General features: G+C 44.1%; 1 protein-coding gene across 4 annotated transcripts in view; it reads left to right on the forward strand.

The window, feature by feature from the left end:
- Positions 1-15,584, forward strand: part of MTFR1 (mitochondrial fission regulator 1) — a 93,460-nt gene that overhangs the window by 28,789 nt on the left and 49,087 nt on the right. For all 4 annotated transcript variants that reach the window (XM_077492792.1, XM_077492793.1, XM_077492794.1 and 1 more), the window contains 2 exons: positions 5,487-5,605; positions 8,138-8,379. In XM_077492792.1, coding sequence (XP_077348918.1) covers positions 5,487-5,605; positions 8,138-8,379 — 361 coding nt within the window. The remainder of the gene's footprint in view (positions 1-5,486; positions 5,606-8,137; positions 8,380-15,584) is intronic.

Genomic DNA, 15,584 nt, shown 5'->3' on the forward strand with positions numbered 1-15,584 from the left:
TAGTCTGTTAGGGGTAGGTAATTGAAATCTTCCAGGGTAGAAAAGGAGGTAGGAATTTGGATTCCTAGGTATTTAATAGCCTTTTTGCTGCCATTAAAAAAAAGTGTAGATTGAAGTCGGGATAAAGTAGTCTTGGATAAGAATATGTTGAGGGCCTCCGTTTTTATCATAATTTACTTTTGAAGTTACTTATTAAGCCAAATTCTGTGAATGCCTCGACAATGGCTGGCATAGAAATATAAGGATTAGAAACGCATAATAGGAGGTCGTCTGCATAGAGAGAACTGATATCAGCAGTGTTTTTAAATCCACTCTTATTCAGTTGTCAACTGCTAGAATCTAGCACCTCCTTTTTTTCTTTTTGATATACAGCCTGGGTCTGTTTATACAAGGGGCTCAACAGGGACACAGGAATTTGAACAATTACTTGTGGGTAACACTAGGATTACAGCACTGTTGCCTACAAAACAATTTAGCACCAGGTCATATTTATAGCCTGTACAATGAAAATAATTCATACGCACTATCATGACATGTTGGTTTTGACAGGGATCTTTTGAGATCCTAGTGCCTTTCAAAATTACTTTTTTATATTCTTAAATTCTAAAATTTGACTTTTTACCTTGGCTTCATTAGCATAGTTTATTGTGACAAAACAATCGATAAACGAAGTTTCTGTAGCATATGTTTCCCGATTTTGAATTGGCAGAGCATGCCCGCATATGTGATATTGCATAGGCAAACTGATTTTCCAACTTCAGGGAACCGGACTCCACCATCTCCTTTTTTGAAGGTCATTTTATTGTTTGTAAAAGTACAAACCAGAGCAAACATTGCTCGCATGTAAACGGTATACAATAACCATGTCCATTCAGTATACTGTCAGCTTACAGGGAAGGACCATTTTACAGGATGATGACATATCATAGCAGTACTCATAATTCAAGAGTACCAAGTGAACAGAATAGGCATTTGCAACAACCAGTACATAACAAGTGTATCCTGGTCCTCATAGCTCAACCAGGGATATAGTAGGTTACAATTCTACCTATAGGAGTGGACCCCTTTCTCATCAGTCCCACGATCACCCGCTGTGAAACATTGGATTGCCACTTTACCGGTTCGCGGATTTGAAATCCCCACGGCTTTCTCTCCTCTTCTCTTTGGCCAGCATCAACCAATTAGAATGCCTCCTATCCGTACATGTAGAGAGGTATGTTAAGGAGAATTAAGCCACAGGATTTCAAATCCCCGGACCGGTAAAGCGGCGATCAGATATCCAACAGCGGGTGATCGCGGGACAGGGAGGAATGAGGAAGAGGATCCAGCGTAAGGTCAACTTACAGATTTTCTGTAAAAGTGCACTTGCCCTTTATTGGAATTTCTTAGGGCAACCCCTGGCCTCATGTCAGCAGACCAGCCACTCGGCCCAGGATCCCAAAACAAGTGGAGGATACTGAATTAGTGGTGTCTACTTCAGTTATTGCCAGCTTCCAGGTGTGTGGCCATCCCCGGATGTGGTATACAGTATGCATGGTTACGTTGGTCCAAGGTGGACCAATGTAATTGTGTATGAAATATCCATACCTGGAATTGCATTTTAAGAAAACTGTATTTTTCTTTTGGCATGCATGCACTTGATTGCTTGTTCTAAATCCTGACTAAATATTTAGATTTTAGTCTGCCAAGTGCTGCAGACACTACAGGAAAGTCCTGCTTGTGTGTGTCTGAATGGATTGGGGGGCTCCCTTGCTACTATTTGGATAGGTTTCAGTGAATGGGGTGTTTTACAAACTAGGTGTAATTTCATAAACTCAATTATTTTATATTTTTATGCACTAATGCTCATTAGTGTGTGATGGGGCATTTTAAAACCAAAATTAATTTGATGGTAGAAATAATGTTAATGGTTAGTGTGTCTTCATAAAAGCCTGCTTGTAGGAAACAGAAGAATTTCTGGACAGTGTGTTCCTAGTGGTCAGTTCTGTAGACTGCAGTGTGTAGTGAGAATGATACTCTGGGCCTCACAATGATATCTGTGTTCTCGTTCTGTTATTTCTGTTGCTTATAGAACAACAAGGGTATTTAACACAATCTGTTGGCCATGAAATGTTAGCTGGAACTCTTATGAAATGTTTTGTACATAGTTTGTGTGTGCAGGTGTTTGTCTAGTTTTTGTTATTTTCCTCCTTGCAGCCCAACTCCAGGGAATTCACAACCCCCTTCCCACCCCCTCTAACCAATGGTATAACAATATAACCAATGGTATAACAAAATGGGGATCCTTTTCTTGTCTGCTTCCTGGAGTCTTACTTTGGGTGTGCACATCACTGTCTGGACAATGTGGACACCATCTATTGGTGGAGGGGATTCTTCTAGCGGCCAGGTTCTTTTTTTATTTTATTTTTTTTACAACAGAAAAACAGGAGCACTGAATCTAAGTTGGCATAAAAGCAAATGATTTATTGGCAAAAATTTATAGCACACTTAGTTAAAATCTGGTGGAGCAGCATGGGGAGCAAAAGGCACGAGGACAGGCACATAACCAGGCTAAGCTGAAGTCGCAGTAACTCCCATTCTAATAGCTGGCATTCAAGGATCTTTTTCTGCCAGTTGTCAAAAGAAGCAGCAATGGACAGCGTCCTCAGCCACTAGTTGTTGCCTCGTGGAAACCTCTATGTGAAAGACCATGGTCTCAAACCTCCAAGGGGAAAGAAGGACTCCTTAGTCGAAATCCTCCCCTATTAAAAACATTATCTAAAGTTGGGGTAGAGCATTTAATATGCATACATTCATCAGCAGCTTCCGGTTGTTTGTGTTATTTATTTATTTTATTCGTAATGGTTATGAGAGATTTTGTGAATAGTTGACGTGGTTTGTAAAAACTTAATGTTTTGTGATCTTTCCTCCTCCGCTGCATCCTTTTGTGAAGGAACACATTTGTGAACTGCTAGGTCAGTGCTCACTGCAAAGTGCTGCATGCCTTACTGCTGTGTTTTGTGCACATCTTTCACATCTGTAAATGTATCCAAAACCATCCTTGGGGTATGTCTCCTCATTAAACTGATTCTTCCATATTGGAAAGTAAGATTCCTAGTTATATTTAGTAGACCATCTCACTACCTGCATGCAACTTTTTGTTTTCTCTAATCCCTGAATATTTACAGAAGAGGTAACTTCTTTGGAACTAAAATGCTGTAAAGAATGCTCGTAGGAATGGTAGATGTTAGCCAATTTTATTGAAGTGTGTTGAGGGTATTTTGTAAGTGTGCAGTGAGCCCATTTTTAAAGGGTAAACCCCACTTTGTTTAAAGGATACGGTCACCTTTCATAACTTGTAACATGTTAGTAAATCGACAGCTCCCATTGTGACAGTGGGTGTGGCTGTGCTGGGTTCTACCCCTTGGCCACTTCATACAAAGTTCTGTCAATGAGAGAACTACAACTACCATCAACCACTGAGGCTGATGGCTTGTAGTTCTCAGTGAACTACAGGGTGTTTGGTGAGAGCTCTAGTAATTCATTGATTCTTCTGTCATTCATTAACTGCCTACAAGGCATGAGCAGACAGCTACTGTGGCTGTCTGCAGGAGCCTGACACTGCAGGCTGTTAAACAAAAACATAATGCACATAATTTTTACCTGCAAAAAGATGTACATTTTATTATATGTGCTTGGAATAGACGTCAAGCAGAGTTAGTGGTTTCAAACATGCTTGGGACAAACCTAGATCTATACTCAAAAAAGTAACAAAAGGGCAGACTCTGACCACTTGGTCTTTTTTTTTTTTTTTTTTTTTTTATGGTGAACTTATCCTTTAAGCACTACTTTTGTATTTAACCACTGAAAGTGGGTAAGATTGTGGAAAAGGCATTGCTGTTCTCGGATGCTAGGCAACCACTGAGCTTGTTACACAAGTTCTTTCATAGGCTAACCTGCTGCCATTATTCCAGTGACAGGCAAAATGTGTGGCAAATGCACAAGATTTGAGAGAGCCTTAAAGTGTTACCCTAAACAAAAAAAACAGATCCTGTTTGCTTAAATCATGAACAGTACAGTGCTTGTGTTGTGTCATTTGGCCCCTTCTATCACCTAAAAAAAAAAAAAAAAAAAAAAAAAAAAAAAAAAAAAAAACTGGCGGATCCTGCCTGGCTATACCCTCCTGACCACTGTTTATCATAGCTGCCGAGCCCTGACACTGTGGTCAGTTTATGTGTCTGTCACCTGCAGCCCCTCTCTGAGTTTCCCATCCCCATCCCCCGCCTGTCTGCTCTGTGTCAGTGCCTGCCCCTTCCCTCCTGCTGCGATCATAACTACAATAAAAACATCCCATCCCCTCTGTAGCATAACATTATGTTCCCCTTTGTTGTCTAAAAAAAAAAAAAAAAAAATCTGTTGATCTGTATGTATATCAGAGCGTCTCTCGGGACTCGCATGACTCTTGGCGCTCTCTCCTCCCACCTTTCCTTGGCTAACATCAGTGGGAGTGCTCAGACCTGCCCGCTATAGCAGTCAGCTGGGCAAAGGAGAGCGCCCAGGAGTCACATGAGTGCCCGGAAACGCTCTGTTATAGGTACAGATCGTCCGCTTTTTTATTATAACACAGACACAAGGACACAACGTTATGTTACAGAGGGGATGGGATGTTTTTGTTCTGGGTTAACAACCACTTTAAACCTAACTCCTGGAAACCTAAAAACCCTCTCATGGAATGGGGCTGCATTCACACTGCAAGGGATATTGGCTTGTTCGTGTCCAGCAGAAAGTAAAGCTGTAGTAATTGCCTAATTCAACCCCAACCCATTCCCTTCCTTGCTGTGGCATGAGCCCTATTTTATGTCGGAGAACTACACTGCCTGAATACTGGGGAGAGAAGTCTGCAGGAGCTGGGGACCAGGAAAAAGGGGCTTTACCAAATTCTCTAGACATAAATGGAGCAGTTAACTCACCCAGAGGATTTTTAGGTTTTATGGAGTTAAGCTTTAAACGGGAATAGATTCAAAATGTACTTCAACCTTTTATTGTTAGAAGAACCTGGTGCAGTGTGTCTCTCTCCTTAACAGCACAGTGTTTATTATTAGATTACAGCTGTTCTTTTAAGGGCTTGTTCACACCAGCGAGTCACACTGATAGCAGGCAGCTTGTGTGTGCCAGGAGACGCTACTTTTTATGCTTAATTATTTTTTTACTGATTTTACAGAACTTTATTGAAGTATCTCACAAGTGGCATTTCAATAGAGTTCTGTTCATTTTAGTGATGCTGCGATGTAGTGGTTCATGTTTCAACCTGCTAAGCTGGAAAAAAAAATACTGCTTTTAAAGAACCTGTGAATGAACATCACTGCTAACTAGGCATTTTTGCCCTGTCTGTGTGTTGGCGACCCTGGAATTTAGCTGCCAACATATCTTCAATGCATCTGGTGTGAACAAGCCCTAAAAGTATGTAGCAAAATGCAAAAATAACACATTTTGCTTGTTAATTGCAGTTCATTCCATATCCTGTTGCATTAAATGCTGCCAATCAAAATGGTGCTGTGGTACCCTCTTTTGCTGATGTGGGATGGGTCGCTGATGAGGAGGAGGGAGAAGCATTTACTAGGCTAAGGTAAGTTTGATTTAATGTACTGCTATTCAGTAGAGGTCGACCGATATGGGTTTTTCTCTGGCCGATGCCGATATTTAGAAATCGCGGCGGCCGATATATGATGCCGATTTTTTTTATTTTTTTTTATTTTTTATTTTTTATTTTTCCCCTTCATCTCATAAAATCTAAGTTGGACACCTTTCACACTGGGACGTTTTTCAGGCGATTTTGGCCTAAAAATAGGTCCTGTAAATTGCCTTCAAAACGGCTCCCCTGCAGTCTGTGTGAAAGCCCGAGTGCTTTCACACTGAGGAGATGCGCTGGCAGGACATAAAAAAAAAAAAATCCTGCAAGCAGCATCTTTGGAGCGGTGTAAACCACTCCTGCCCATTGAAATGAATGGGCACTACTGCTGAAGTGCATGCAATGTGATTTTTGCATCAGCGCGTCACTGCCCCGCTAGCAGCATGAATAGCGGGGCTAAAATGACGGTAAATCGCTGCTAAAACTAGCAGCGTTTTACCGTCAACGCCTGCCCGCTCCAGTGTGAAAGCAGCCTTAAGTGATGCAGAAAATTTCTTACACATTTATTAACCACTTGCTTACTGGGCACTTAAACCCCCCTCAGTCCCAGACCAATTTTCAGCTTTCAGCGCTGATGCACTTTGACAATTGCGCGGGCATACAACACTGTACCCAAATGAAATTTTTATCATTTTTTTCCCCCACAAATAGAGCTTTCTTTTGGTGGTATTTAATTACAGCTCAGAGTTTTCTTTTTTGCTAAACAAACAAAAAAAGATGCAAAAAAAAATATCATGTTTAATAGTTTGTTATAAAATTTTGCAAACGGGTCATTTTTCTCCTTCATTGAAGTGTGCTGATGAGGCGGCACTGATGGGCTGCACTGGTGGGCACTGATGGGCAAAGATGGGCACAGATAAGGTGGCACGGATGGGCACCGATGGGTACCACTGATAGATGGGACTGATGGGCACTGATAGGTGGCTCTGATAGGTGGCACTGCTGGGCACTGGTAGATGACACTGATGGGCACGGATATGTGGCACTGGGGTGCAGCACCTTTGAGGCAGATTGTGGGCACTGCTGGGCGGCACTGTGGGCACTGCTGGGCGGCACTGTGGGCACTGCTGGGCGGCACTGTGGGCACTGCTGGGCGGCACTGTGGGCACTGCTGGGCGGCACTTTTTTTTAATGTGGCACTGGCAGGGGGCAGGTGGGCACTGGCAGGGCTGGCCATGATCGGGACCGATGTCCCGATCACGGCCGCCGGTGATCGGCTTTTTTTTTTTTTTCTCCTCGCGCTGTCAGCGCGAGAAGGAATAATAACCGATTACCGGCTCCGTTATATCACATGATCAGCTGTCAGCCAATGACAGCTGATCACGTGATAAGGGGTCGGGATTGACCCCCTTGCACGGATCGGTGATCAGGCGAGTCTCGTAGACTCGCCGATCACAGAGCGCGCCGTGCGCGCCCCTCAGGGGGCGCGCAGGGCGCTCGTGCATGGGACTACATCTATTGACGTCGTCCCGGAAAAGGAGATCCGCGCTGTAGCAGTCATTTGGCTATAGCGCGGATCTCAAGTGGTTAAACAAAACAAACCTCCAATCAGTTCACTTGTATGTATAATTTAGATAAAAAAAAAAAAAAACTATATATTAAATACACAAAAACAGGTACTCAACTTTTGGAGAAAAAAAAAAAAGGGCTAACTTTTTTTTTTTTTTTATTTATCTGTATTTTTTCCAAAATTGCGTTTAGAAAGACCTCTGCACAAATAGCACCTCACATAAAATATTGCAACAACCGCTATTTTATTCCCTATGGTCTTTGCTAAAAAAAAAATATATAATTTTTGGGGATTCTGAGTGATTTTCTAGCAGAAAATACAGGATTTTTACTTGTAAGTAACAAGTGTCAGAAAAGATTTAGTCTTTAAATGTTTAAACTGAACTTCTACACAGGGAGTTCAGTCTATTGAAGAAGAAACATTGTATCTCATTGATCTCTTCTTGGCAGCCTGCCCAGAGAGGAGGAAAGTCCTTCACTGATGTCTTTAGGCAACTTACATTGACTTCTATTACAGAAGTCTTTTGCAAGTCCCGCTGCACAGCATCTTAGCATCAGCATTTTATCAGCATCGGCCGATACCGATTAATTAAAAAATGACAAATATCGGTCGACCTCTACTATTCAGATCCATGAAGGTAATTGACCTCATATCCCGGGGTCTGGACAGCAGGATGGGGCATGTGGCTAGTGACTGCAATATTTGTGACCACAGTAACAGCTGCTGGTAATCAAATTGTAAAACATCAAATCTCCCTTCGATTTTTCTCATATTGATGTTTTTTTAATTTGATTTTGTCTGACTAGCTTGAGTTTGAAATTTAATTTCATTCATTTTTATTGTAATTTTTCTTTCAATATATATATATATATATATATATATATATATATATATATATACAATATATAATCTCTATCTATATTTCTACCTTGATATAACTATTGTGATATGTTTCTTAGGGCACAGAATCATGTGCACCACAGTCTGTCATTAGAAGATGAGTTAAGCCATTATGACAAGCCACTTAAAAGACAGGTATCCATGCCTGCTCTTTTGAAGGAGGTGCCAGAGATGAGATTGCAGCCAGCGGCCAATGAAGAAGCTTTGCAGAAGATCAATGTATTGGAAAATGAACTGGCTACCTTGAGAGCACAGATTGCCAAGATTGTTACTATCCAAGAGCAGCAAACTGTGACTGCAGGTATTTCTATATAGGGTTTCCTGATCAGTTATGGTGGGATGTTCTTAGGAATTCCTCACTCCTCTTTTGGAATTTTAGTATTTTGTTGTAATAGTTTTTGTTTCAGCATATAAACCAGGCGTGTGTCAATGTAGAAAAGAAGAAAAAAAACTGTTTATGGCATACAGTGTAATTGTATTAGCATATCTTCTTGGGATCCAAATATATTGCTTTCTTGGTTCTGAGTTAATGAAGAAAACGTCAGTTCAGGGTAACTGTAAACAGTCTAAGTTTATTTAGAAGTGAAGGTAGGAAGTGCATGTAGAGGTCCCAATATAGTATTGTGTCTTACAGCTCCAATCTTGGACAATTGCCATGTAGGCCCTCCCAAAATATGTAACTTTACATTTTTTTTTTTTTTTTTTTTCAATATAAATTTTTGAGTTAATTGTAAATTTACATACAAAAGCACATTATCTAGATCATAGTTATGTCTTGCCACCTATTCAGACAAAACATTTATACTTGGGTGACCATTACTACTTTTGGGCAGAAATCTACCCCAAAGCGCAACAAACCAGACATGAGAAACAAACAAAAAAAAAAAGAGGGGGAAAAAGCAACAACCAAGTCTATTAATTTCTCCAACAGTCCATCTGAGGAAGTCTCCCCAAACCAGAGCCGCGTCAGAAAATAAACTGATTATAAGAAAAAAATATTTATAAAAAAAAGATCCCAGAGCCCAAGAAAAACAGTCCAGGGAGGCCATATGGCCATATGCTTCATATAGCATTCATGTATATTTGCCGTTGGTTCCTCCATTCTTCTTACTTGATTTAGCTCAATTATTCACTCTTTAATTGTAGGAGCCACATCGGTGTTCCAGTGTCTAGGTATGATTATTCTCGCTGCGGAGAGGAGAAAGCGAAGCAGCCCATTTTTGGTCTTTCCCTTTAAATCCTAGCTATACTGTACAGACAATAAGGCAATTTTTGGAGATTTCTGATACTGCATGGCAGTGACATAAGAAAAAAATTTGCAAGACGGTCTCCCAAAATGTTATAATCCAGGGACATGTCCACCATATGTGGATCATTGTTCCCCACCACCCCCCCCCCCCCCCCCCCACAGCGCCAACCCTTTTCGGGAAAATTGGGTAATATTTTATGAAGCTTCACAGGGCATCTATACCACCTGGTTAATAATTTTATACTTTTCTTGTATATATGTTGAAAAAAATTGATTTAAAGGTTAGAAAAAATGACTTTTTCCAATGTTCTGTGGTGATACTATGACCCAATTCCCTATCCCAATCTCTGATGTAATATGGCTGATTAGTGAATGCATGAGAACAATATAGGATATATTTTTGAGAATATTCTGGGATGCAAATGGAGTTAAATCCCTATGGAGTGGACCCTTATTCAATAGTTTTATTTAAAAAAAAAATGCTGAAGCTTAAAATAATGTAATCAACGACCCGGATAATTACATTCTGCAGTTGCTAATATATTAAATGATTTGAAGTCACTTGGTTGTAAGCACTTGTTTAATTAGTGAGGGGGTCAAAGTAGTCCATTGTAGAAACCTGGTCGAAGATGGTCCCAGTGGAAATTCAGGCTTAGCCATTTTTGGAGTAAATGGGCCAGTAGTTGAAGACATGCCAAACTTTCGGATAGCGGAGTCTCAAACTTTTAATAATGATCATGTCGAAGGTGAAAGTGCTTGTCTAGAGGGGCATAATCCACGGAAGGACAGTCAAAGGGATAGGTGTTTATTTGTTGCTCGATAGTTAACCACTGTTTAGTTTTGCCGTGGTAAAACCAATCCACTATTCTGGTCAGAACAGATACTACCGTATATACTCGAGTATAGGCCGACCCGAATATAAGCCGAGGCCCCCAATTTACCCCCCAAAAAACTGGCAAACTTATTGACTCGTGTATAAGCCGAGGGTGAGACATGCCTGTCCATCCCTGTGTGTGTGTCCGTCCATCCCTGTGTGTCCGTCCATCCCTGTGTGTCCGTCCATCCCTGTGTGTCCGTCCATCCCTGTGTGTCCGTCCATCCATCCCTGTGTGTCCGTCCATCCCTGTGTGTCCGTCCATCCCTGTGTGTCCGTCCATCCCTGTGTGTCCGTCCATCCCTGTGTGTCCGTCCATCCCTGTGTGTCCGTCCATCCCTGTGTGTCCGTCCATCCATCCCTGTGTGTCCGTCCGTCCATCCCTGTGTGTCCGTCCGTCCATCCCTGTGTGTCCGTCCGTCCATCCCTGTGTGTCCGTCCGTCCATCCCTGTGTGTCCGTCCGTCCATCCCTGTGTGTCCGTCCGTCCATCCCTGTGTGTCCGTCCGTCCATCCCTGTGTGTCCGTCCGTCCATCCCTGTGTGTCCGTCCGTCCATCCCTGTGTGTCCGTCCGTCCATCCCTGTGTGTCCGTCCGTCCATCCCTGTGTGTCCGTCCGTCCATCCCTGTGTGTCCGTCCGTCCATCCCTGTGTGTCCGTCCGTCCATCCCTGTGTGTCCGTCCGTCCATCCCTGTGTGTCCGTCCGTCCATCCCTGTGTGTCCGTCCGTCCATCCCTGTGTGTCCGTCCGTCCATCCCTGTGTGTCCGTCCGTCCATCCCTGTGTGTCCGTCCGTCCATCCCTGTGTGTCCGTCCGTCCATCCATCCCTGTGTGTGTGTGTGTGTCCGTCCATCCATCCCTGTGTGTCCATCCATCCATCCATCCCTGTGTGTGTGTGTGTCCATCCATCCATCCATCCCTGTGTGTGTGTGTGTGTCCGTCCATCCATCCATCCCTGTGTGTGTGTGTGTGTGTGTCCGTCCATCCATCCATCCCTGTGTGTGTGTGTGTGTGTCCGTCCATCCATCCATCCCTGTGTGTGTGTGTGTGTGTCCGTCCATCCATCCATCCCTGTGTGTGTGTGTGTGTGTCCGTCCATCCATCCATCCCTGTGTGTGTGTGTGTGTGTCCGTCCATCCATCCATCCCTGTGTGTGTGTGTGTCCGTCCATCCATCCCTGTGTGTCCATCCATCCATCCATCCCTGTGTGTGTGTCCATCCATCCATCCATCCCTGTGTGTGTGTCCATCCATCCATCCATCCCTGTGTGTGTGTGTGTGTCCATCCATCCATCCATCCCTGTGTGTGTGTGTGTGTCCATCCATCCATCCATCCCTGTGTGTGTGTGTGTGTCCATCCATCCATCCATCCCTGTGTGTGTGTGTGTGTCCATCCATCCATCCATCCCTGTGTGTGTGTGTGTGTCCATCCATCCATCCATCCCTGTGTGTGTGTGTGTGTCCATCCATCCCTCCATCCCTGTGTGTGTGTGTGTGTCCATCCATCCCTGTGTGTGTGTGTCTCCATCCATCCATCCCTGTGTGTGTGTGTCTCCATCCATCCATCCATCCCTGTGTGTGTGTGTCTCCATCCATCCATCCCTGTGTGTGTGTGTCTCCATCCATCCATCCATCCCTGTGTGTGTGTGTCTCCATCCATCCATCCCTGTGTGTGTGTGTGTGTGTCCAGCCTACCTGTGTCCCGAGCCTCCGTCCCGTGCCTTGCCTCCTTGCCTCCGTCCCGTGCCGTGCCTTGCCTCCTTGCCTCCGTCCCGTGCCGTGCCTTGCCTCCGTCCCGTGTCGTGCCTTGCCTCCGTCCCGTCCCGTGCCGTGCCTTGCCTTGCCTCCGTCCCGTGCCTTGCCAGGATCGCCGCTCTTCGTCGGCGCCCATTCTAAAATTCAAAAGCCGCGCCTCCGCCTTCGCCTGTGATAGGCGGAACACTGAATTTCCCAGCAGCCTGTGTTCCGCCTATCACGGACATCGTCTCATCCTCGTCCGTAGTACGAGGATGAGCGGATGTCCGTGATAGGCGGAACACTGACTGCTGGGAAATTGAGTGTTCCGCCTATCACAGGCGGAGGCGCGGCTTTCGAATTGTAGTATGTCCGCCGTCTGTCTGCTCGATACGCTGATCGAGCAGTCAGACGGCGATGACTCGAGTATAAGCCGAGGGGGGCACTTTCAGCCTCAAAAAAGAGGCTGAAAATCTCGGCTTATACTCGAGTATATACGGTATGTGGTATAGTTCCATATGCAGTTACCCTATAGCCTTCATAGATCAGATCCATCCAAAGTGCCATTGAGACCTAAAAGGATGGTACCTGGGGCCTCGTATCCGAAGCACAAGGTTTTGCCGGTAATGCCTCTTTGTAGGGCTGGACCCCAGGTACCCAGGGCTTGGGTCTTGCTACATTACCTAAAGTTCCTGATGGGGTGCCTTACAGGTCCAGGGCAGTTGGAAATCCCGTTTTAGGGACCCAGTCCCTGAAGGTTTGTTAAGCAGCCCACCGTGATGGGTGATGGTTAGAGTGTTTGTTAATTCAGCAAATCCTGCGGCGAGTATAAGATAAGGGAAGAAACTTGGGTATTAAAAATATTTGTCATGCCTTAAATCTCCACTAAGTCTGAGTCTATACACATACCTTACTCTGTTGTCTTCACTGTAAGCTCAGTCAGTGTGATTGCAGCAGCGTGCAGAGGGAGAATCTGCAAGGTAAAAGTGTGTTTTCTTCTCCCTGATGGAATCAGAGGGTTAGGGGGACAGCAGCGCTTTACCCCCCTTAAAGTACCCATCCCCTCCCGCCGTGTGTGGTGCGGAGGCCCTGCTAATACTGCTTATTTTTACTGTGGCTTTTACCTTTTGAGCATGCTGCTGGATGGGTCCCTGCTCGTGTTGGGTCGTTGGACTCGAAAATTCAGTGCACCAACTCGGGAACATTTTAAAAGTAAAAAGGGGCAGAATTATTTTCTTGGAGGCAGCAGGGCCTAAGCCTGATGCTGTGAATATTCACGAGCACACGGCAGGCTAAAAACAAATACAACACAGCTGTGACAGTCTCTCCTCGTCTGACGAGGAGGAAACAAGCAGCCTGCAACAAAAGAGCTGTGGGACATGTGAGGGTTACAAACTGGCATCCCTGATACAGGAACGACACTTTTTTATTTTATTTATTTTTTTCCAGCACTAGGCTGAATTTTATAGCGGCTTTAAATGTCATGACTATTTTCAGCGAAGTGCAATTTGTATAGTGTCTGTACTTAGGACTATGCCTACCAAAAAAGACACCACATAAATTTTTCACCCCCAGGCGCTAGGATCTTGAGTAGTGTTTCCTTGTTGTCATCTTTGCCTGAATTACCAGTTGTTATGGCAAGCCAGGATGAGCCATTTGGAACAAATAGGTGCAACTGCTGCTCACATCTCAACTCAACTGTCCTTTCTTCCTCCCTGCAGGGTCTGAAAGAAAGATTAGCGGCTTAATCACATCCTCCATTCAAATGGATAGGAAGTGTGCTACATCCATGAGGTGGTACCCTCAGTCGATCATGAGCAAAAACAAACTGATGATTCCTCTGCGGAGGAAACAACGGTAGATGAGCCTTTCAGCCTCTCAAATCTGAGGCATTGCTGACAATCTCTTACGGAGATGGTTCTTCTACTTTCATGCTACCACTAACGGAGTCTCCTGAAAGTTTGGTTTCTTCCTTGGGTTCCTTAAAACCCTCTCAACCTTTGCATGCGTTTCCTCTGTATGCATTACTAGAACGACTTATTTTTTGCTGAATGGAATCGCCCGGATAAGCATTTTTCTCCCTCCTAAGAAAATTGCTGTTCTCTATCCCCTGGAGGAGAAAAGATGGAAAATGCCAGCAGTTGACGCTGAAATTTCCAATGTGAATAAAGGCCTTGCTTGTCCAGTAGACAATGCACAGATGCTTAAAGGATCCGACGGATAAGGAGTTGTATCTACTTTTTCCATGGCAGGTGGCATTTCTCGGTCTGCAGTCTCTGCAATAAGTGTCTGCCAATCCCTAAAGGACCACTTTAAACAGGTCTTTAGAGCTTCCTGCACAATAAGCTTGGGATTTGGCTGAACTGCCAAAAGCATTATGCTTTGCCATAGGTGCTATTAAAGATTCTATTCACCAGGCTGAACTCGCCATGTAAATATCTCCTCCTAACTGGGCTCCCTTTTCATGGGGAGCAAATATTTGGAGAAAACTTGGACAAATGTATACAAACAATTTCTAGTAGGAAAATTACTCTTGCCAGTCAAAAGAAAGTATAAACGCCCTTCATTTAAACAGGCTCTTTCCCTCATGCCAGGGGCTTTTGCCCCTCTAGGCAGGGGCGATGGCCTTTGCCATCACACTCTAGAGGAAATTCTCAGTCAAACCCAGGCTCAAAAGAAGACCTAGGGTCGGAAACCTGCAAAGCAGAATCTTAAAGCCTCATCATGAAGAGTCAATCCCCCTCACCAAGGTGGGGGCAAGACTTCTGCAGTTTTCAGAAATCTGTAAAGCAAGAAATTCGGGACAGATGGGTTATCTCCACGGTAACGCTGGGGTACAAACTGGAATTTTGGGACTTTCTACCATCTCGAGCCATATTTGTTTTGTCATGAGGACAGAGTGGTGTTATGCCCTCGTCCAGACTTTATCAAAAGTGGTTTTAGATTTCACCAAGATATTGTCCTGCCATCGTTTTTTTTCCAAAACCATGTTCCAGGGAAGAGTCTCTACATTGTCTTAATGTGGTAAAAACTGCTCAGATTCATAAGACTGATGTCTTATTTATTCTGCCAGTGGGTCCTAAAAGTACAGGCAGCGTCAATCCACTGTCTCTAAGTGGATTCCACAAGTGTTAATTCAAGCTTATGATTTAAGAGGATAAGATTCCCCTGTTTCAAGTTAAGGCGCACTCTACCAGGTTGGTTAGTGCTTCTTGGGCAGTACGTCACCAGGCCTCCGTGGCTCAGATCTGTAAGGCCGCAACTTGGTATTCAGTGCATACTTTCACAAGATGGATGTAAGGCGATTATGAGGATATCGCCTTTGGGCGCAGTGTACTGCAGACAGCAGTATAAATCCTCAAGTCTGTGGGTAACCTGTGGGTTGTTTCTCGCACGCGCTCGCTCTCTCTCGCATGCGCTCTCGTTGTGCTCCTGGAATGAGGAGGGGTTATATAGGGAGTAAACATCCTTGATCGGATTTACCAGTGTCAACACTTGAAGGTAGCCTATAACCCATTAAGTAATTAAGGCTCTGTGTCCCATCATGTACTCCAAGAAAAGGATTTTACAGGTAAGCTGTAATAAAAATCCTAGTTTTATATATTGCCATTCTTCCTACCCAGGAGTGGTTCCCCCTAGTCCTAAGTTGA

The sequence above is a fragment of the Lithobates pipiens genome, unplaced genomic scaffold (genome assembly GCF_037356315.1).
Source record: "Lithobates pipiens isolate NorthernLeopardFrog02 unplaced genomic scaffold, aLitPip1_a1.2 Scaffold_19, whole genome shotgun sequence".
In the NCBI taxonomy this organism is placed as follows: Eukaryota; Metazoa; Chordata; class Amphibia; order Anura; family Ranidae; genus Lithobates; species Lithobates pipiens.